Source organism: Nematostella vectensis, chromosome 14 (assembly GCF_932526225.1).
Source record: "Nematostella vectensis chromosome 14, jaNemVect1.1, whole genome shotgun sequence".
NCBI classification, from domain to species: domain Eukaryota; kingdom Metazoa; phylum Cnidaria; class Anthozoa; order Actiniaria; family Edwardsiidae; genus Nematostella; species Nematostella vectensis.
In genome coordinates this window covers 9,239,887-9,262,886 of record NC_064047.1, presented here as the reverse complement: position 1 = coordinate 9,262,886, position 23,000 = coordinate 9,239,887, and the positions used below count along the sequence as shown (strand labels likewise).

At 39.6% G+C, this 23,000-nt stretch overlaps 1 protein-coding gene and 2 long non-coding RNA genes across 5 annotated transcripts; 2 read left to right on the top strand and 1 right to left on the bottom strand.

Moving 5' to 3' along the window:
• The first annotated feature begins 257 nt into the window (after window positions 1-257).
• LOC125559819 lies at window positions 258-4,682 on the top strand. The gene is made up of 3 exons (XR_007306505.1): window positions 258-911; window positions 3,533-3,569; window positions 3,783-4,682. It is a non-coding gene; the product is annotated as an uncharacterized LOC125559819 (long non-coding RNA).
• A 4,686-nt stretch (window positions 4,683-9,368) lies between these two features.
• LOC5509897 (chromatin modification-related protein MEAF6) lies at window positions 9,369-14,906 on the bottom strand. Of its 3 annotated transcripts, none has more exons than XM_048721680.1 (9): window positions 14,788-14,906; window positions 13,437-13,549; window positions 12,951-12,992; window positions 12,717-12,804; window positions 12,207-12,249; window positions 11,714-11,812; window positions 11,554-11,587; window positions 10,219-10,282; window positions 9,369-9,667 (listed from the first exon to the last, which is right to left on the bottom strand). In XM_048721680.1, the coding sequence occupies exons 1-9, from the start codon at window positions 14,860-14,862 to the stop codon at window positions 9,650-9,652; spliced, it is 576 nt and encodes a 191-aa protein (XP_048577637.1). In that variant the 5' UTR covers window positions 14,863-14,906; the 3' UTR covers window positions 9,369-9,649. The 3 variants fall into 3 exon arrangements, with proteins under 3 accessions (XP_048577637.1, XP_048577638.1, XP_048577639.1); XM_048721681.1 differs by having other exon boundaries at window positions 11,714-11,809; XM_048721682.1 differs by lacking the exon at window positions 12,951-12,992.
• Window positions 14,900-17,478, top strand: LOC125556749. The gene is made up of 3 exons (XR_007306504.1): window positions 14,900-15,041; window positions 16,593-16,710; window positions 17,433-17,478. It is a non-coding gene; the product is annotated as an uncharacterized LOC125556749 (long non-coding RNA).
• Window positions 17,479-23,000: the final 5,522 nt, after the last annotated feature.

Below are 23,000 nucleotides of genomic sequence, written 5' to 3'. Positions count from 1 at the left end.
AGCGGTCCAGTCAACACTCCTCTCCCCAAAGTCAGATGGTTTTCACCCCGAAGTTTTTTCACCCCGAAGCCAAACAAATCAATTCCAGGTCATACAGACCCAGAATAGCAGTGTTAACAATTTTGGAATTAATTTGGTTACAGAAAAGACAGCATTTAGGAGAGCTGTGGTGATTCATTGGAAAATTACTTTCTTATCCAGGCAAAGCCAAACAAGAAAAAAAGGGCATCAATCCAACTTTGCTTGCAAATATCCATAAGAACAGCACTCAATTATGTCCCAATAGACTTCATGATGCCTTAGGACACACTCCCAATATGCTCAAAGCTGTATTTTTGATGAAAAATACAAGCAACCATCAATTTGTGCTTGCCTCAGCGAAGCGACATGGGATTAGAGATGGGGCCGCAAAGCACTGTTGGAAAGCTAGGATACCACTGACTAGGTGCAGCGATGTTTGACTTTGACGGGCTTTTAAAAAAAACAAAATAGGGGGGAGGTATCTGTTTTCAGTCTGCTTTTTGTAAATTCAGCTCATGTTTTTTTGCATCGTCACAAATTAAAAAAACATCTCGCAGGTCGACACATCACAATTTTAAAGCCGCATTGTCACCATTTACATTTAGGTCGATTACGTAAAATCTCCGATTATTATTAACGGAAAAATCGAAAACTATTTAAAAATTGTAAAAGTTGTCTGTCTATTGCAAGTTTCTTCGAGGATGTGATGATAATTTGGAGTGGATGGCCTGTTTAATATCTAGGATTCTAATAGATTCTTTCGTCTTTAAGGTTTCAGTCGGACTTTTGGAAGTAAACTGGTGACAGTGTCCATATTTGCGTCTTTTCTTGTGCTCTATAAAACTTGCATTTCAGGCCGAGTTGGTCGAGGCTGCGAACACCAAGGACGAGTGAGTAATACACTATAATGTCTAACATGTACGCATAGTACACTATACTGTCTAACATGTACATATCGTACACTATACATGTCTAACATGTACATATAGTACACTATAATGTCAAACATGTACGCATAGTACACTATACTGTCTAACATGTACATATCGTACACTATACATGTCTAACATGTACACATAGTACACTATACATGTCTAACAGGTACACATAGTACACTATACTGTCTAACATGTACATATCGTACACTATACATGTCTAACATGTACATATAGTACACTATACATGTCTAACATGTACATATCGTACACTATACATGTCTAACATGTACACATAGCACACTATACATATCTAACGTGTACACTATACATGTCTAACATTTACACATAGTACACTATATATGTCTAACATGTACATATAGTACACTATACATGTCAATCATGTACGCATAGTACACTATACATGTCAATCATGTACGCATAGTACACTATACATGTCTAACATGTACGCATAGTACACTATGCATGTCTAACATGTACGCATAGTACACTATACATGTCTAACATGTACGCATAGTACACTATACATGTCTAACATGTACACATAGTACACTATACATGTCTAACATGTACATATCGTACACTATACATGTCTAACATGTACATATCGTACACTATACACGTCTAACATGTACACATAGTACACTATACATATCTAACGTGTACACATAGTACACTATACATGTCTAACATGTACACATAGTACACTATACATATCTAACGTGTACACATAGTACACTTTACATGTCTAACATGTACATATAGTACACTATACATGTCTAACGTGTACACATAGTACACTATACATATCTAACATGTACATATAGTACACTATACATGTCTAACGCATACACATAGTACACTATACATGTCTATCATGTACGCATAGTACACTATACATGTCTAACATGTACATATAGTACACTATACATGTCTAACATGTACGCATAGTACACTATACATGTCTAACATGTACACATAGTACACTATACATGTCTAACATGTACACATAGTACACTATACATGTCTAACATGTACACATAGTACACTATACATATCTAACGTGTACACATAGTACACTATACATGTCTAACATGTACATATAGTACACTATACATGTCTACCGTGTACACATAGTACACTATACATGTCTATCATGTACGCATAGTACACTATACATGTCTAACATGTACATATAGTACACTATACATGTCTAACATGTACGCATAGTACACTATACATGTCTAACATGTACACATAGTACACTATGCATGTCTAACATGTACGCATAGTACACTATACATGTCTAACGTGTACACATAGTACACTATACATGTCTAACATTTACACATAGTACACTATATATGTCTAACATGTACATATAGTACACTATACATGTCAATCATGTACGCATAGTACACTATACATGTCTAACATGTACATATAGTACACTATACATGTCTAACATGTACACATAGTACACTATGCATGTCTAACATGTACATATCGTACACTATACATGTCTAACATGTACACATAGTACACTATACATATCTAACGTGTACACATAGTACACTATACATGTCTAACATGTACATATAGTACACTATACATGTCTAACGTGTACACATAGTACACTATACATGTCTATCATGTACGCATAGTACACTATACATGTCTAACATGTACATATAGTACACTATACATGTCTAACATGTACGCATAGTACACTATACATGTCTAACATGTACACATAGTACACTATGCATGTCTAACATGTACATATCGTACACTATACATGTCTAACATGTACGCATAGAACACTATACATGTCTAACATGTACACATAGTACACTATACATGTCTAACATGTACATATAGTACACTATAATGTCTAACATGTACGCATAGTACACTATACATGTCTAACATGTACACATAGTACACTATATATGTCTAACATGTACATATAGTACACTATACATGTCTATCATGTACGCATAGTACACTATACATGTCTAACATGTACATATAGTACACTATACATGTCTAACATGTACACATATTACACTATACATGTCTAACATGTACATATTGTACACTATACATGTCTAACATGTACACATAGTACACTATACATATCTAACGTGTACACATAGTACACTATACATGTCTAACATGTACATATAGTACACTATACATGTCTAACATGTACATATAGTACACTATACATGTCTAACATGTACATATAGTACACTATACATGTCTAACATGTACACAGTACACTATACATGTTTAACTTGTACACATAGTACACTATACATGTCTAACATGTACACATAGTACACTATACATGTCTAACATGTACATATAGTACACTATACATGTCTAACATGTACATATAGTACACTATACATGTCTAACGTGTACACATAATACACTATACATGAACACACAATACACTATACATGTAAAAATAATACACTATACAAGTCTAACATATACACATAGTACACTATATAATCGAGTCCATAACACTGGTTCTGTGTCGACAGGGAAATCGAGATGCTGCGCAAACAGCTCGAACAGGCTGTGAGTATATTTAATCTATCGCATTTCAGCCCCGCAAATTACAATGTCAGCAACATACATGTCATAGCGCCCTCGCAAGACTAAAAAGACACCACAGTCTTCCTTTTAAGTCTGTTTTCCTCACAATTGTTCGCAAAAGTACTCAGGAGTTAGTGGGTGAATATTTTTTTGACTACCTGCAAAAAAGCTATTTCAATAACCTTTTTTTTACAGAAGAAGTAGAAGCAGAGCCGCTGGCAAAAGATCAAGGCTCGTGGGCGCACTTTCTTCGGCCGTTAGATACCCGCGCCTTTACACTTATATTTTTTTAGCTTTTTTTCGCACAATACAGTACTAAAAATCCTTTGAAGAAGCACATCCCAGAATCACAAACCACAATACTTTTTGAATTGCACATAAATATCATCGAACAATCACAAATGAGCATCATTCCCTCATACCCTTTGCACCATTGCCAACAGAACTCGAAACGGAAAGTCAACTTATCATCGTTTTTTTATTTGAATACTTAACTTTGGCCAAGGAGATTGGCTACAGCTTGGTAGCTTTTATAAACAAAAAATCCAAGCGATTCAAAATCAGGCACTTTCAATAATATAAAAAAATTTTAAAAAGTACATTAGCGCCCGGACAGGCGGCAGTTTGGTATCTTGACCCTGACGAAAACCCAAACGATCCCGATTTGCATTTCTTTCTTTTTTTTATAAATAGCCAATTTCATTCCGACCTCAACACTTTAGCATTTAAACCTGATATTTGAGACTTGCGCGACTTTCCGGAAGAGTAACATGAAGCAATGGTTCATGTTATTCAATATTAAAAATCATTTCTTTAGTTATATATGTTTCTATTGTATATCTAATTAGTTGTCTTATGGGCTCTAATGGGTCAAATTGACCTGTTTCTTCGTCTAATTAAGTACTGTATCGTGCAGTCATTCTGGAATTATTGTAAATCACTGTAAATATTTTTAAATTTTCATGACCAATAATATGGCGCAGCATTGGTGTCTATTGAGTAATCTTGAATACAAGACAATGGTACTTTTGTGCTCTCATGTCAAGGAGTGGGCAACGAACATTGAGATTTTGTATATAAATGCTAGCAATCCTAGACTTTACTGTCTCTTATTTGTAACCTGGTAACCTCGACAATAAAATTGAGTATCGGGTTGAACCCAAATCAAGGGGGATATGGACCCAACCCAAGGGGGATATGGACCCAACCCAAGGGGGAGATGGACCCAACCCAAGGGGGAGATGGACCCAAGCCAAGGGGGAGATGGACCCAACTCAAGGGGGAGATGGACCCAACCCAAGGGGGAGTTGGACCCAACCCAAGGGGGAGATGGACCCAACCCAAGGGGGGATATGATCCCAACCCAAGGGGGAGATGGACCCAACCCAAGGGGGAGATGGACCCAACCAAAGGGGGAGATCGAGCCAACCCAAGGGAGAGATAGACCCAACCCAAGGGGGAGATAGACCCAACCCAAGAGAGAGATTGACCCAACCCAAGGGAGAGATGGACCCAACCCAAGGGGGAGATTGACCCAACCCAAGGGAGAGATAGACCCAACCCAAGGGGGGGATAGACCCAACCCAAGGGGGAGATGGGCCCAACCCAAGGGGGAGATGGACCCAACCCAAGGGGGAGATGGATCCAACCCAAGGGGGAGATGGACCCAACCCAAGAGGCAGATGGACCCAACCCAAGGGGGAGATGGACCCAACTCAAGGGGGAGATGGGCCCAACCCAAGGGGGAGCTGGACCCAACCAAAGGGGGAGATGGACCCAACCCAAGGGGGGATATGATCCCAACCCAAGGGGGAGATGGACCCAAAACAAGGGGGAGATGGACCCAAAACAACGGGGAGATCGAGCCAACCCAAGGCCAACCCAAGGGGGAGATGGACCCAACCCAAGGGGGAGATGGATCCAACCCAATGGGGAGATGGACCCAACCCAAGGGGGAGATGGATCCAACCCAAGGGGGAGATGGACCCAACCCAAGGGGGAGATGGACCCAAAACAAGGGGGAGATGGACCCAACCAAAGGGAGAGATAGACCCAACCCAAGGGGGAGATTGGCCCAACCCAAGGGGGAGATGGACCCAACCCAAGGGGGAGATTGGCCCATCCCAAGGAGGAGATGGACCCAACCCAAGGGGGAGATGGACCCAACTCAAGGGGGAGATGGACCAAACCCAAGGGAGAGATGGACCAAACCCGAGGGGAAGTTGGACCCAACCCAAGGGGCAGATGGACCCAACCCAAGGGGGAGATTGACTCAATCCAAGGTGGATATCGACCCAACCCAAGGGGGAGATGGACCCACGCCAAGGGGGAGATGGACCCAACCCAAGGGGGAGATAGACCCAACCCAAGGGGGGGATAGACCCAACCCAAGGGGGAGATGGGCCCAACCCAAGGGGGAGATGGACCCAACCCAAGGGGGAGATGGATCCAACCCAAGGGGGAGATGGACCCAACCCAAGAGGCAGATGGACCCAACCCAAGGGGGAGATGGACCCAACTCAAGGGGGAGATGGGCCCAACCCAAGGGGGAGCTGGACCCAACCGAAGGGGGAGATGGACCCAACCCAAGGGGGGATATGATCCCAACCCAAGGGGGAGATGGACCCAAAACAAGGGGGAGATGGACCCAAAACAACGTGGAGATCGAGCCAACCCAAGGCCAACCCAAGGGGGAGATGGACCCAACCCAAGGGGGAGATGGATCCAACCCAATGGGGAGATGGACCCAACCCAAGGGGGAGATGGATCCAACCCAATGGGGAGATGGACCCAACCCAAGGGGGGATGGACCCAACCCAAGGGGGAGATGGACCCAAAACAAGGGGGAGATGGACCCAACCAAAGGGAGAGATAGACCCAACCCAAGGGGGAGATTGGCCCAACCCAAGGGGGAGATGGACCCAACCCAAGGGGGAGATTGGCCCATCCCAAGGAGGAGATGGACCCAACCCAAGGGGGAGATGGACCCAACTCAAGGGGGAGATGGACCAAACCCAAGGGAGAGATGGACCAAACCCGAGGGGGAGTTGGACCCAACCCAAGGGGCAGATGGACCCAACCCAAGGGGGAGATTGACTCAATCCAAGGTGGATATCGACCCAACCCAAGGGGGAGATGGACCCACGCCAAGGGGGAGATGGACCCAACCCAAGGGGGAGCTGGACCCAACCGAAGGGGGAGATGGACCCAACCCAAGGGGGGATATGATCCCAACCCAAGGGGGAGATGGACCCAAAACAAGGGGGAGATGGACCCAAAACAACGTGGAGATCGAGCCAACCCAAGGCCAACCCAAGGGGGAGATGGACCCAACCCAAGGGGGAGATGGATCCAACCCAATGGGGAGATGGACCCAACCCAAGGGGGAGATGGATCCAACCCAATGGGGAGATGGACCCAACCCAAGGGGGGATGGACCCAACCCAAGGGGGAGATGGACCCAAAACAAGGGGGAGATGGACCCAACCAAAGGGAGAGATAGACCCAACCCAAGGGGGAGATTGGCCCAACCCAAGGGGGAGATGGACCCAACCCAAGGGGGAGATTGGCCCATCCCAAGGAGGAGATGGACCCAACCCAAGGGGGAGATGGACCCAACTCAAGGGGGAGATGGACCAAACCCAAGGGAGAGATGGACCAAACCCGAGGGGGAGTTGGACCCAACCCAAGGGGCAGATGGACCCAACCCAAGGGGGAGATTGACTCAATCCAAGGTGGATATCGACCCAACCCAAGGGGGAGATGGACCCACGCCAAGGGGGAGATGGACCCAACCCAAGGGGGAGATGGACCCAACCCATGTGGGAGATAGACCCAACCCGAGGGGGTAGATGGACCCAACCCAAGGGGGAGATGGACCCAACCCAAGGGGGAGATGGACCCAACCCAAGGGGGAGATGGACCCAACCCAAGGGGGAGATGGACCCAACCAAAGGGGGAGATCGAGCCAACCCAAGGGGGAGATTGACCCAACCCAAGGGAGAGATGGACCCAACCCAAGAAAATATGGACCCAACCCAAGGGGGAGATGGACCCAACCCAAGGGGGAGATTGACCCAACCCAAGGGGGGGGATAAACCCAACCCAAGGGGGAGATTGGCCCAACCCAAGGGGGAGATGGACCCAACCCAAGGGGGAGATAGACCCAACTCAAGGGGGAGATGGACCAAACCCAAGGGAGTTGGACCAAACCCGAGGGGGAGTTGGACCCAACCCAAGGGGCAGATGGACCCAACCCAAGGGGGAGATTGACTCAATCCAAGGTGGATATCGACCCAACCCAAGGGGGAGATGGACCCACGCCAAGGGGGAGATGGACCCAACCCAAGGGGGAGATGGACCCAACCCATGTGGGAGATAGACCCAACCCGAGGGGGTAGATGGACCCAACCCAAGGGGGAGATGGACCAAACCCAAGGGGGAGATTGACCCAACCCAAGGGGGAGGTGGACCCAACCCAAGGGGGAAATTGACCCAACCCAAGGGGGAGATGGACCCAACACAAGGGGGAGATGGACCCAACCCAAGGGGGAGATGGACCCAACCCAAGGGGGAGATGGACCCAACTCAAGGGGGAGATGGACCCAACCCAAGGGGGAGATGGACCCAACCCAAGGGGAGATGGACTCAACCCAAGGGGAGATGGACCCAGTAATATATATGCATGCTTTCCCCTTCCAACCTTTTCCTGGTAACAGTGTGTTTATGGGTTTGAGTCAACACAACTTCCCTTTTTTTACATAAGCTCAGCTGCCACAGTCCTTTCCCTGAGGAATGCCCATGACCTGAGTCACCACAACTTTAGTCCATGTATTTTTTGAATACTGATATGCCTATATCAAATAAGGTTACACACGAAAACATATGAAGAACCACAGGTGTTTTTAAACACCCATTTAAACATAGGTGTTTAAATGAAAAAGTTTTGTTCTCTATGCAAGTGAAATGTCCATTCTAGTAGTGAAATAATACAGAATCAAATTTCTGCCAATGCTAAAAAAATTCAATTCTATCCGTATGCTCAAGTACTCATTTATATTTTAAACTAAAATGATGCATAGATAGTATTGTATTGTATTTTACAAATTCAAGAGTTCTAAATATTCAAAACTAAACAAAAATAATGTTATCCTGTTGGGCCTGATCCCTCTTTAGCCTCTATTAAGCTTAATGGTCTGTGATAAGTCAGTGGTCATTAAATATCCTAAGGGGGAAGTAAAGATACTGGGGGGGGGGAATAGTTCTACTGAATTCCTGGGGATTGTAATATGGGGTACATCAATATTTTTACATTGATAAGCTCTGAAATTTTAAGGTGTCCTGTGTCAGGGTATTTAACATCCACATTCCCAGGGTACCACCCTGCCCTACCCCCAGGGGCAAGGAGGAAAGGGGGATATGAGAGGAATACCCTGGGAATGAGGATGGGTATTTAATGAACTCTGGTCACACAAAGTAGGGGAAAAAGTAGAAGATTGCAGCAGGGACTCGACTCACTGTCCAATTCTGCCCAAAAAATCTTCGCCTCATTTTTTACCTTCAAAAAGGGGCTGGTTGGGGGCTATTAACTGATACTCTTGGAAACAAATTATATTCTATGTTTTATATTCTTAAGGCACTGACCAATTAATTTCTGACAGGAAGGTAGCATCTTTTTTTTGCTCCATATTCATTTTGTTGCCAGTTGGCTTTCCTCAAATTTGTCTTTGCAATGTTGTGCCCTTTTATTGGCAAAGACTGCTTGTTTATTTTTTTTTTTGTGGGGGGGGGTTATTGGCTTGTTCAATAATGTTAGGGTGATTATCTTTATCCATCCGTCAGATATCAAATAGTTGGTCTAGTTGGGAAAAAAGGCATAGTAAGAGATGGCAGATTTATTTTATTTGGGCCCCAGGTTTGAAGAGCTTTCACAGTAGTTTACATGAGATTTCCATCACTGTGCCAAATAGCATTTTGGATCTGAGCAGGCTTGTATACACAGCTACCTCTAGTATACTAGCAGCTACCTCAGTTATCGATATTCTGATGGCATAGGTCCACTTTTAGTTTTCAAGTTCTTCCTGGAAATAAAAGACCACCATAAGAATGTTAGAGTCATTAATGATTACTAGTTAAAATTAATCAAAATAAAGCTGTTTTTATTTAAAATATCAAAGGCAGAAAAATCAATAGATTAAAAGGCAATAAAAAAAATGATTGTTTTGGATAGAGAGGGCATGTTAAGGCGAGAAAGTGAATTGGCATAAGGGGGGGGGGGGTACAAATGCTGTTTCTTTGTACCATTGACATCCATCCACTGAGAAATTTTTAGAAAATCATAATATTCCACTATTATATAGTTTATTGGCACCATGAAACATAAGGGGAAAAGACAAGGTATTGTACATAAAAATTCAATTGCTTAGAATAACGGGTGCGGGTATTTATTATTTGATATACAGTATTTGGCTTTTTGGCAGCCCAAGGGGGGTGGGGTTAAACCCTCTCCCCATAGATCCGCTCCTGTCCGGATACTCGAACTGTATTTATGAGTCCTTATTGCCTATAACCAGTGGGAAAGTTAAATTGGAAAATTGAACTATTCCGTGCAGATGCAAGAAAAAAAGTTCACCTCTTGTCCGTCTATACTGGGCTCCCTAGATCTGTGTCCTGCCTTCTTAACTCTCAGTTCAATCCTGAAAAGAAACCATGCAATATAGGGCTTTGTTTGGGTTTTAGCCGTGATCTGTATTAATGGGATCTTTGTATGGAGAGGAATGATATACAAGGAATGCAATCAGGGCATGTTTTTGTTTAGCCATGATCGATATAATGGGACCTTTGTATGCAGAGAAATGATATACAAGGAATGCAATCAGGGCATGTTTTTGTTTAGCCATGATCGATATAATGGGATCTTTGTATGGAGAGGAATGTTTTACAAGGAATGCAATCAGGGCATGTTTTTGTTTAGCAATGATCGATATAATGGGATCTTTGTATGGAGAGGAATGTTTTACAAGGAATGCAATCAGGGCATGTTTTTGTTTAGCCATGATCGATATAATGGGATCTTTGTATGGAGAGGAATGTTTTACAAGGAATGCAATCAGGGCATGTTTTTGTTTAGCCATGATCGATATAATGGGATCTTTGTATGGAGAGGAATGTTTTACAAGGAATGCAATCAGGGCATGTTTTTGTTTAGCCATGATCGATATAATGGGACCTTTGTATGGAGAGGAATGTTTTACAAGGAATGCAATCAGGGCATGTTTTTGTTTAGCCATGATCGATATAATGGGACCTTTGTATGGAGAGGAATGTTTTACAAGGAATGCAATCAGGGCATGTTTTTGTTTAGCAATGATCTTTATAATGGGATCTTTGTATGGAGAGGAATGCTTTAAGAGGAATGCAATCAGGGCATGTTTTTGTTTTAAACATGATCTACATAATGGGACCTTTGTATGGAAAGGAATGACATACAAGATACACCTCTACTCAGATACCTTCATTGCAGGAGAAGAAATGGATTCACAATAAATACTCATTTTTAACACCTTTTATTAATCTTTTAGTCACAAGGGGGCGCTTATTTGAATTTGGGAGCTTCTTGAAGCTGGGCACTTTTCCAACATACTGACCTCAGCTCTAAATGAACATCTGTTATTTCTTTATTTCAAGTAATAAATTAAACAAAAACAACTCAGACAAACAGTTCAATATGCATTTTTTGTTGTTCAATAATCAAAATGAGTAACTTGTAAAGCTAAAGGCCTTGCATTTGGTCATCCTTACACTTTTGTTTTGGAGAGGAGGGATTTAGAAAGGGGGACTTATTCAATATTCAATGACTTATTGGTGGTGCTTATTCAAAGGAGGCATTATGAAACCGAGTGCTAAAACAGGTATTTACAGTGAACCACCAATTGGTACAAAGATCAATTAGAAAACAGACTCTAACCTGTGTCGCTTGTGTTTTCTTTTCTTATGAGATGCTGAAATATAAAAAACTTTCAATGCGAAGAAAGTAAAATAGAATTGAAGTGAATTGGAATTATGTGGACTAATACTAATTCATTTGGATGAAAGCATGTCAAGGTTTAGCATTAGTTAAGACTTACCTTTATGAACTTTGCCGATGTGTGATGTGTGAGAGTGATGCTGATGATGATTGTGGTGTGAATTGTGATTTATCTGAGTATCGGACTGAGACTGATCTTCTGAAAGAAAAAACAAATAATTATTTATTCATTTATTGATGTGACTACCATTATGACACATGTAACATAAGCAAAAGAGTAAACCAAGACAACTTTTACAATTAGGTCCCAAATGCTGCAATATTAAACAGGTAAAAATAAGGCAAATAAGAACATCTTCTGAAAACTAATAAATACTTGAGTCATTTCTGTTTTGTTTGCCTATTATAATAACCGGCTTTTACAAGTTCATTGCCAACATCTTGTTCGTTTGCAGGCCTCTTACTCATACCATGCCCCACCTGAAGAGTTTATCCTGCTTAAACATTTGGTTAGAATAATAATAACTAGTCTTTGGACTTTCACAACAGATTATCAAAACAAAATATCGGAATATTGCAAACGAGCATCATACTTTTCTCAGGTTGAGTGTCCGTCAAGCCACTTGCAGCTATTGCCTGCAAAAACAAATAGATCTATTAAAGAGTGTCACAGAACCACTAAGGGATGACATCACAGGCAGCCATGTTATAATCACACAGCACACCTTTTTTGCTGCATCCATTTTAATCAGAACTTCAAGCAGTCTGAAGCCAAAAATCATGTACTGTTAATTTTCATGATTTGGATTTGGTTGATATGAAATGTATACTGTTTGACTATGGACATTTTTCAAAGTATGAAAATTGTAAAGGAATGCATAGGGTGAAAACTGAAAAAAAAAAAAAAAAACGCAGAAAAACAGTGGCTTTTGGAGCTTTCGGATATTTCTCATTAGAATCATTCTAAAGACACCAAAACTACTGCTGCAGACAATTTACTTGTACAAGCTTTTGAAATTGCAAAATCAGAGTACAAGGTTACAAAGGATTAAAACAAATCAGGTTGTGTTTTTTTGCAACTTGTAGGGATTATTTTTACTTACTGCTAGTGAGGTGATGGAGGACTTCGAAAATAGACGTTCAGCATCTTTGAACTTTCTATTTCTTCTCTCAACTTTAGTGTTGGTATTCCTGTTCAAATATACAATAAGACAATTAAAGGAGATCTACCAAGCCTGTTATTTTCATGAAGGTCGCAAGAAATAAGAGTATGGATGAATATTGAATGAAGATTGTTTTTGTGTATAGTATAATATTCACATGGTATTGGTCTTAACCTCGTTACTGTTTTGCCCTTGGATAATGGTTGCTTTATAGAGCTTGAAAATAAAGAAGACATTAAGGTCACGGAGTGATCAATGACATAATTATACTTTAAAATAATTTCAAGGATAACTTTAACAACAATGTATAATTCCTAAAAGAAATAATAGCTCTGAGAAGGCCTTTCAGTACATTAAAACACATTGAACAATTAAGTCCAAATAAAATAGTTTGGACTATAACAAGTTTGATAGGAGATCTTATAAACACCTAAATATGAGTTTGCTTTTGCTAGACTGTAAAATATTCTGGGGGACAAACCCCTACATGACTAAGCACATTATTGGGGGTTAGTCTCACCCTCCCTTCTTCCCATGCCTCCTTCCCTCTCTCTACCCCTCCCTGGTTTAGTAGTGTTATGTAGCAGAGAGAAACTCCTAAATAATTGGCCATAAAGTCTGTTTCCAGAGAGATGAAAAATATGACAGATAACAAATTACTTGTTGGTTAGCAGCCGGTCCCAGCCTCTGATGATGTTTCCATATAGCTGAGTGTCTTCAAGGTAACTGCCTTCAAAGGCATATATCTGTCGCTCAAGGTTAGCTAAACTGTCCTAGGGGTCCAGATATCAACAAATGTTAGTTTGCACTCATTAAAACACCTGCTTTCAAATGCATTGATGAGTCACTCAAGGTTAGCTAAACTGTCCTAGGGGTCCAGATATCAACAAATGTTAGTCTACACTCATTAAAACACCTGCTTTCAAATGCATTGATGAGTCACTCAACGTTAGCTCAGCCCCGAAATGCTCACGGATTACGGATTTTGATGATTCTTTCAGTGGATTGGTGGATTTTGAAAATATGGCGGATCAAAGATCTGTTGACAATTTGGGCACGGATTTCAGATTTTGACTGCTTTGACAGTTGAATTTCGGATTTGAAATGAATTTCAATCAATGCTATTGTTTATCTGCCAACCATGCAGATCTAAAAATATCTGCTGATCCACAGATTTCCCCTGAAAATGTAGCGGACCAGCGGATTTACATACCCCTATTCACCCCACCCCCCCCCCCCCCCCCCCCTTAAGAGGCAAGGCATCCAGAAATGCTAGTATGTAAGATAGACAAATTTTAAAAGAATTTTAAATTTCAATCAAGATTTGTTCAATTTGTAAGTTATGTTAGTTTGTATTTGGCATTTGACTGGGCTATGATTTTCTATTTAATGTGATAGAGTGTGATCAAATTGATCGAGCAGTAATTGAGTGCGATTGTGTGACATTTGGGAGGCCTCTTGAGTATGCCTATTGAGAAGCTTTTTGTGTAAGGGGAGGGTTGTGTCTATGTATTATGTGTATTGGGAGGGAGGGGGTATAATACAGCAAATTTTTGAGGGAGTAAAGGAGTCCCTAAAAATTGTAAGCTTTACAATTTAAGTATAAAAAATGTTCTTAATGCGTGATTGTCTTAGAAATTCATTTTCTTAAAAATGCGGGAGGAGTTGACCACAATTATGATCAAGTGCTGTTTTCTCCCAAGTGTATGATAAATTGCGGTTTCCCGCTCTCAAACAAATCGCCCAAAAAGTCAGAAAACTCATGCTGTTATTAGCAAAAAAATAGAAAAGAAACACAGGGTATGTTTAACGAGTGTACTAAGAAGATAGATCGTTGGTTTGAAACTCTCGGCAATACCGTCCATAATTAATTTGGCGCCAATCAGGTGAAATATCAATCCAAACCTCTAAATTTTACGATATTTTAAATGCTAAATCCAGGGCAGAAATCTAAATTCTTCGATGCAAATACTAAGATTACTAGTCAGTTGATATTTGAAAGTTCTCTTACCGCAATTTCGGCTCGTTTTTTTATCAGTTCAGCGAGTTCTGTTCGGGTATCTGTCGCCTTGTTTGGCGTCGCCATTTTGGTTGATTTCGTTATCGATATCCCGGATGTTGTTAATGCTAGGGGCGCAAGGGATCTTGGTAGATGTAATGTATTTGGCGCGTTTTGTAAAACAGGAAGCAGCGAAGCAAGGAATCGATGCCAGAACTGTTTTTCAAGCAAGCTATAACAACAGACAAAATGCCAGATGGTCTATGGTAAAAGAAATATTTTATTTTTAACGCTTGTTGATTTGAAAACCAGCCGGTTTCTAAAAGCTGGGCTTCCTTCCAAATCATAATACCCTTGAAAAATCGAAATCTAATTTAGTTGAACATGTGTAATTGTATCCAAGAGACCTAAGTTTTTATCTGTGCGACTCTGTTAGAATGGATTTTCCCCGTCAACAAATCTGTTGATCACTCAGATTTAGTAACAGGTTTTAAATGACGATAGTATACCAGAAAACAGGGGCCTGGATATAGACAGTATTGGGTTGGCTTCACCGTTCATGATTGGGGAGATATCATTCGGATATGGGACAAGATTCAGGCCCGTACCCAGGATTTTTCTTGGGAGGGAGGAGGGGGTGGGTGCGGTATCCGAAAAAGTGGACCTAATTTTTCCTGGGGGGAGGGGAGGGGAGTGAGTTCTCTGATAAAAATCTGACCACCTCCGAAAGAACAAATAGGGATGTTTTATGCCTTTGGAGTATCTCCACGAAACGTTTATTGTCGGATTGGGCTACAAACCAGAGTGATCTAGCTTATGCTTTATAGTTTAATCTACAAAAAAAGAGCAGGATTATTGAGAACCGAAAGTAGACCTTCGGCCATTGTGGGTGGGTGCCCCTGGGTAGGGGCCTGAGATTAGCAAAACACACCATCTTTTAGCTCAGGAATCTGGAAGAACATCCGGGATCTTTTATTAGCAAAATCAAACATTACCTAACACAGGGAACCCAGTGGGTATAAGTGGTCTGGATTGTGAAATTGACAATGGATATTCCAAGATAGGTCATGAAAAATATCAACACCAAGAAGTTTATATCATAGTTAGTAGTTAGTCTCATAGTCTACTAACTATGTCTATATCCACCTTCTAAACTACAGCATCCCCAATATACATGCCCCCTCCCCCTCCTCCCCCATAGCCATAGCAGGCTTCAAATTATTGGGGAGAACAATACAGACACATTAAGAAACAATGGGGGGCACAGCCACACCCCTACTGGTCATTTTCTTATAATTTTTGAAAATATTTGGGGGGGGGGGGGGGGCAAGAGCCCCCCAGTGCCCCGCCCCCTGCTACGGCCCTGTCCCTCATTTGATCATTGTTGATAGAAGTATGGCCCTAAGCACTTTTCCCTCTATTTTACATGGTATTGGTATTGGGGGCTCTGGTATAGCCAGGGGAAGACCCCCCTTCAAGCAGCCAAAAATACAGTAAATGTTTTCAAAATATGGGCCTTTTGGGGCCCCTTCTGTTAAAAATCCTGGCTACGCCCCTGCATAGGTTTAAAAACAACTAAAAGATGCTTGTCTTTAGGTGCATACAATAAGCTGTATGTATTTCTATTGTTTGATGCTAAATCATTTCAAAAGATACATTGGTTTGCTTCTCACAGATTGAACTACCATTTGAAAAATTCTGGATCTACTTTTAACAGTAGAATGATTGACAGAATATTAAACAAAACAAATTCCCCTCTCCCCTTTTATGCATGCACCTGTATATCTCCTGCATTTAGTATTGTGTATTGTCCCTAGGATATCTTCATTGCCAATGGACAGTCAAGTAAGAAGGAGAAAAAAAGAGAGAAAAAGACGAAAAGACTTTAGAGGGCAGGGTACAGTCCAGATCAAGACACCACATCAAAGGGATAAGGTGACTGCCATTAGCACCCCTAGGCTCCACTTTATTCATAAATTCTTTTTGGATTCGACTAGTACCTTCTTTTACCTCCTAATGAAAAACTTGCATAAAGCACACAAAGCTGGTTAACTTTTCAAAAAGTGCTTGATGTTTAAAGGACAGTGGAAAATACTCCAGTTTAGCAGTGTTTGCATTTACATAAGAGAAAAGTTATCAAATTATTTAACTGGAAATACTACAGACAATCTGTTGGGGAACTTGGGGTCTGTGTGGGGAGATATGGAAATGATTCCTTCCCTCCCCCTTTCTCCACCCCCTTGAAAAAAGTAATCTCAATACATGTTGAACAAATAATTTTTGTCAGAGCCAAATGTGCAAGTTTGAATTTATTGTATTCAATTTACTTGACTCAACGCTAAGATCAAAGAGATTTGTTTAAGTGGGCTAGGAGCAGATAGCTGGGGAAATTGGCTTAAAAATTTGGGAATGAACTATCCTTCTAGTCTAAGGTTTTAACCAGCCTATTGTCATTTTACTGGCTACTTTGGTCCTTACCCGTCTCTTCAATTCAAATGCCTGGCAGTTTTCCAAGTACCACATTGACATATGGTAGAAATTTTACCCCATCCTTATACACCATCCATCCTATAACGCACAATGTCAGGGATTAGTGGCAGCGCAGTGCTAACTTCAACCTTTTTTGTGTATCTCATTGCCAAACATGAACCAAAAAGACTAAATAGAAATGGAAATAGAGGGAAAAAGAATAAGAAGACAACAGAGAAAGAAAATGAATAAAAAGAAAAGAAGAGAAAAGGAAAACAGAAAGATAAACCACGCTAAAGGTATCTACTTATTACACCATACCCCTCCCCCAAGTAACGTAAATTTACGTGTATGAGTCGTTGAATTGGCTAGCCACTTATCAGGCCCGTAGCCAGGGGGGTTTGGGGGGTTCAGAAGAACCACCCCACATGACTTATAGGTCTGCCCTGATGAAGAAAAATTGAGGACCACTGTAAGCTGGGACTATCTACGTAAGAGAAAATGGTCCGCTAAATGGGTAAACAAACCCCCCCCCCTGTTCAAAATCCTGGCTATGGGCCTGCTTATTCACATTCTCAAACCTTTTCCCTATTAGGAATCTCCACTTTCCTTGTTCCCTCGGCTCCCAGTTTTATTTCTCCTGTATATTTGACTAGTACCTGATTTTTCCTCCTGATAATAAGCCCTGAACTAAAATACACTTAAGGTTGCTTTACATCTCCAAATGCTCTATGAAATATCCTATGCCTCATTCATTTGCCATTATTTACTATTTTACACTTTATGCATATTTAACCTTATTGTCCTTCCCCGGGGTGGGGCACTCTCCAGAAAAGTAGACCGGGGTGTAGGTCACATCTTTTAGAGTATAAAGTTTCAACCAACTGCCATCCCAAAGGGGGGTGTTGAAGGATTTTTGCGATATTGCTTTCTCTTATGGTATAAAATTTGACCAACTGCTATTCCTAAGGGGGTGTTTAACATATTTTTCCGATTTTTTTTAGACCAATGCTATTCTAATGTGGTGTTTAACATTTTTTATTTATATTCTGCTATATCTTAGGGTTAAAAATTCCTTTGACCACACCCAAATTGCTATCTCTTAGGCGTAAGAATTTCTGTTGACCATGTCCAAAGTACCATCTATTAAAAGGTTAAAATCGATTTTGCCAATGATCACCCCTGTCTGTCCCCCAGGGGTCCTCCCCCCCGAACCTATTTTTTACCTGCTCCCTACTCCCCCCTCCAATCTACCCATTTTTGCCACCCATCCGAGGTGCCATGGTACAAATACCTGCTTCTAACAAATGACAGCCTCCCCACATCCCTTCCCCTTAATGCCAAATAGAAGTATTTTCTTATTAAAGAATCTGCAAATATTTAGATATTTGTAGAGTAAATGTGATGCACAAATCCCTCCGAAAACCCTCGCTGTTCAGCTTGTCTGCTCTATACTGCTAGTTTTACAGCCACTGACACTCATTTTTTAGATGAAAAAATGACTGTAAGTGGTTAATTTTTTTGCCTTTTTTGTGATCTTTTTTTTAGTAGGGAAGGGGTAGATTACTGTCAACGTAGAAACATTTGACACATTTGGCAATCCAAAAAGCAATAATGGTTAAGTTCCAGAAAATATCCTTAAGGAATCCCAACAAGAAAAATTTTACTCCAAGTCAGGTATCAACACCATGTCGTATCTACGCATCTAGTCGAATCTAAGACAATAATAAAACCACCCTGGGAATTAATACATGAACGAAAACTTCGTACCTCATCAGCGTTTATTTTTTTTCGTTTCCCATTGCCATATTTTACCCCGTTAACTCGTATTATCTTCCAGTTAAATCTGAAACATAACGAATTTAGTTGATTAATACTCTAATTTCGCTTTTCTTGTTTTTTTTTTTTATAATAACCTTAAGAACGTCCAGCATGAGTTTGCACCAAATTCTAAGAAAGAGCATGCTAAGAACATGTCAAGGCTAAGATAGCAGCAAAATATTGCTTTGTGATGAGAATTAAATTTAGCTTATCCTAGCAACTTTTCCAAGAGTTTGACAAAGTTGGAGACATTTGCTATACGTGGTTCTATGGTTCATTATCAGTATAATGAACCAGCCTCAACTGAAAATTTGACGTTTTTATAAAATAAAGCAAAGAAAAAAAAGAGAGAAAAGATACTCTGTGGTTTATGATCAGTATAAAATTATGAGATAATTCGAAATGATTTCTGTTTCCATTCAGAGTTAAGAAAGTTGTAAATAGTTCTTTCGACCTGATAAAAGTCTGGGGTTCCTTGACTTTCCCACGATGGCCTTTCGCGGCCATGAATCTCTTGACATCACCTGTTCCAGCTGCCCAAAAACAAAACTCGATAGAAAAGAGCATCAACTTTAACAAGCGAACTAAGAAATATGATAGCACTTATATTAATAATCTTGTTAGATGTTTTAATTACGAATGGAAAACAAATGAATTAAAAACATAACCAGTCGTTCACCGGTTTTGTTTTATGAATCAGTTTTAAAAGCGTACAGAATGTTTGCGCCTTCCGCTGTCTTGCAGCTGAAATTGCTTAAAACAATATCACTACAGACGGATATCGACGGGTTTCGACTTTCTTTGGAAAGTGAGAGACATAGATTCTGCTAGATAGATTAGGTGTAAGAAGACACTCTTTTCAATGATTGAGTTATTTTTTATTATTGTTGTTTGAAAACTGGCGCAAGGCAACACTTGAAGAATTAAATACACACAATAGGATTATCGGGTCTAAAACGTTTATTACTGAGGCCATATTAAAACAATTAGGAAATAAAAATGTTTACTGTAATAACATGGGAATTGGAAGTTGGATATGCGACAAATATAATTATTTAGATACTTAGAAAGTAAAAAGTTTACTGCCAAAAACGTGGGAATTGGAAGTTGGTTGGAAATAACGCCCGAATGTTACCGATAAGCGTAATAACATTGGAGGAAAGCGAAGATAAATCAATCATCTTTGCTTATTTGTATCAATTTTAAGAAACACTTTTAATGTTGGTAGGTCATTCTCATCTACATTAATGTAGTTTCAATAATGATCTCTTTAATAAAGCTTTTCAAACGTAAGTTGTTTTCGACGATATCATTTTACATTGTGTCTTCAAGTTAAAAATAAAATACATTACATTTGAATTTTGTGTATTGCCTTTTTCATTGTTTAGCTATGTTTTCTAAACGAATAATAGTTGTGTCGCTCAAGAAGCTTAACATTTGATAAGGCAGGTAATGTGAGAAAATTGGTTACTTTTTAAAGTGCAGTTTTTTTAATTAAGAAAATGATTTTTTTTTTTTATCAAATCACATACTAAGTATGCGGGCTGAACGTTATAGAAAAAGAGAATATCGGATTTGCTATTTTGCTAGAATGTCAAAATAGCGCATTTTTGAAGAAACAATTACAGTACGCGGGGCTAGAGCAGTATAATCCAGATAATTAAGGCGCACCTCTAAAAGTCGTGTAAAATTCTTTACGTCATAAAGACTGACCAAGAGCAAACAATAAATATACGTGGTTTGATCGTGGTTTGCGATCAAACGGTCGCAAATTTGGGTTTGCAATATAGCAAGTTTAAAGCTGTTTTTATTTTCTTTTTAATTTATTTTTACTCTAGCGAAATTTTATATTGTTTTGATATAAATAAAAATGTGTGTATTGGTGTATTTGATTAAATGCAAATAACAGATAAACGGTTGTGTTTTCGAAGGATATGTTAACTCTTTTGAATTAGTTTTTGTGTTTATTTACTTATAAATAAAACCTTTCGAACGCATGTTTTGTAAAACTCCAAGAAAATGAATAAATAATAGAAGAGGAAAAATTTTTTTCGAGTTAGTATGATCTTCCTTTTCGTTCTAGTTACAATTTCGTTTAAAGAATTAAAATCAGGTCTTTTTGCGAAGTAAATATCACAATTGTGAACGAAATGACATGTATAAAGCAACTGTGTAATCAACCGTACCGGTTTCCTAGGCATAGCAAATTGTCGTTATAACAGTGAAGTACTTTTTATTAAGGTAATCATATTAATTTTCTCTGTGTAAACTCTAAGGTGTGAAAAATGTGAGAAACTATCCGACCACTTTCGGATAATTTGTTTAAACTGTTCAAATATGGGATCAGCGTAGGAGAAAAATTTTGTTGCAAAACGGAAGCTTGTCTGGCACATCTACGTTTTTAAAGTTTTTTATATCCATTTCATATTGTATCCAAAACTTTGAAAAACAAATGTTCCCGCGGTGTTTAAAAAGCGATGTGGAGGTTTTGAGGCCAGTGTTAAACATGTGCACAGAGAAATCTGGCGCCATGATAGCCACTTCGTTTCCTCAATGAAACTCGATACGAATACTTTTAAACATTTTGAGAAAGTAAACCAATCAATTCTTTGTTTCTTCTTTCAAGTCACTCCGTAGCTAAGGGAGCTGCTGCATAAACTCGGGAATTTGTCCCCTATAGTTAAACCGTAATTAGATTTTGTAGCAATCATACACTTTCTGAGAATGCGCACCAACCCACTAATTAAATGTCGCCATTTGCTTTTATAATAAAGGCGCAATATTGTGATATTTTCTTTTGCTGTTCAATCGCTGTTTTGTTTACCTTAAAGGATGAGAAAGATTAAGGCAGCCAATTTAGTATTGTCGGTGATTGAATTGTGTTTAAACAGTTGCAAGTCGAAATATCTGCAAAGCCAAGTTTAAAGAAAAAAAGTTTTTGTGACTTAATTGTTTGATCCACAAGATAATTAAAACGATTTCCGATTAAAAAATCTCCGTTTTTTACTAAAATCTTTTGTTGGTCATTTCCCAATTCTTGTTATAACCATTTTGTTAAGTTTTAGTATATAAAGTTTATGTTGTTTACGATGTACCAACTTTAAATGGAAGTTTCTAGATAAAAACATTTCCTGGATCACCTGTATTATTCTTTGTAAGTGTTAGGATAGAATGCTCAACTGAACCTGAAAACTGAACAGTTTATGATAATTGAGGTATCAAATTCTTAATTCTTATTACCACGCTGCTCAGATATAATTATTTTAAAGAGAAATTTCAGGACAGTCAACTCTTATTGAAAATGAGTTAATTTCTTATCGAAGTTTAGGACAGTCAACTCTTATTGAAAATGAGTTAATTTCTTATCGAAGTTTAAAGTGTCATTATTTTTAATTTTTCAATCGAAAAATCTCCCATTGTATTAATAAATATGCGGACAGAAACTAAGTTCTAGAAACTTGTAAGCATTTACCACGATACCATTATATAGAATTTAACGAGAAAATGAAACAAAAAATAACTTCATTTTCTTAAACATTTTCCCAAAATAAACTTGAAGAATAAATTGCAGAACACACACAGTCATAGTTAAGGTATACGTTTACTTTACGCCGAATTACCTCCATGTGACTTCACACAACTTTTATAAATTGAAAAATTAGTTAATTTTAAAAGGTTTAAAAAATCTGAGCTTTCCCCACTGGGACTCTTTCTACGACACCTACGAGAACTTATATTCTAATATTTGGGTTAATAAGAGAAATTTATGAAGAGCCAGAATTGCGAAATTAAACTATTTTTGCCCGTAAATTTCCCTTCCAAGATATATGTGTATTGTATCGTTGCCTTGCATTCGTTTGCTTGTTGTTATTGTTATTTTGTTCTTGTTGTTTTTTATTGACTTTGCCGTTTTGTCCGTAGTGTTTTTGTTTTGA

Coding starts and splice junctions, on each gene's coding strand:
- LOC5509897 (XM_048721680.1), bottom strand. CDS start 14,862: ATGGCGACGCCAAACAAGGCGACAGATACCCGAACAGAACTCGCTGAA. Junction 13,550..14,787: donor AAAAACGAGCCGAAATTGCG/GTAAGAGAACTT, acceptor CTGGACCCCTAG/GACAGTTTAGCTAACCTTGA. Junction 11,813..12,206: donor GGACACTCAACCTGAGAAAA/GTATGATGCTCG, acceptor TTTTTCTTTCAG/AAGATCAGTCTCAGTCCGAT.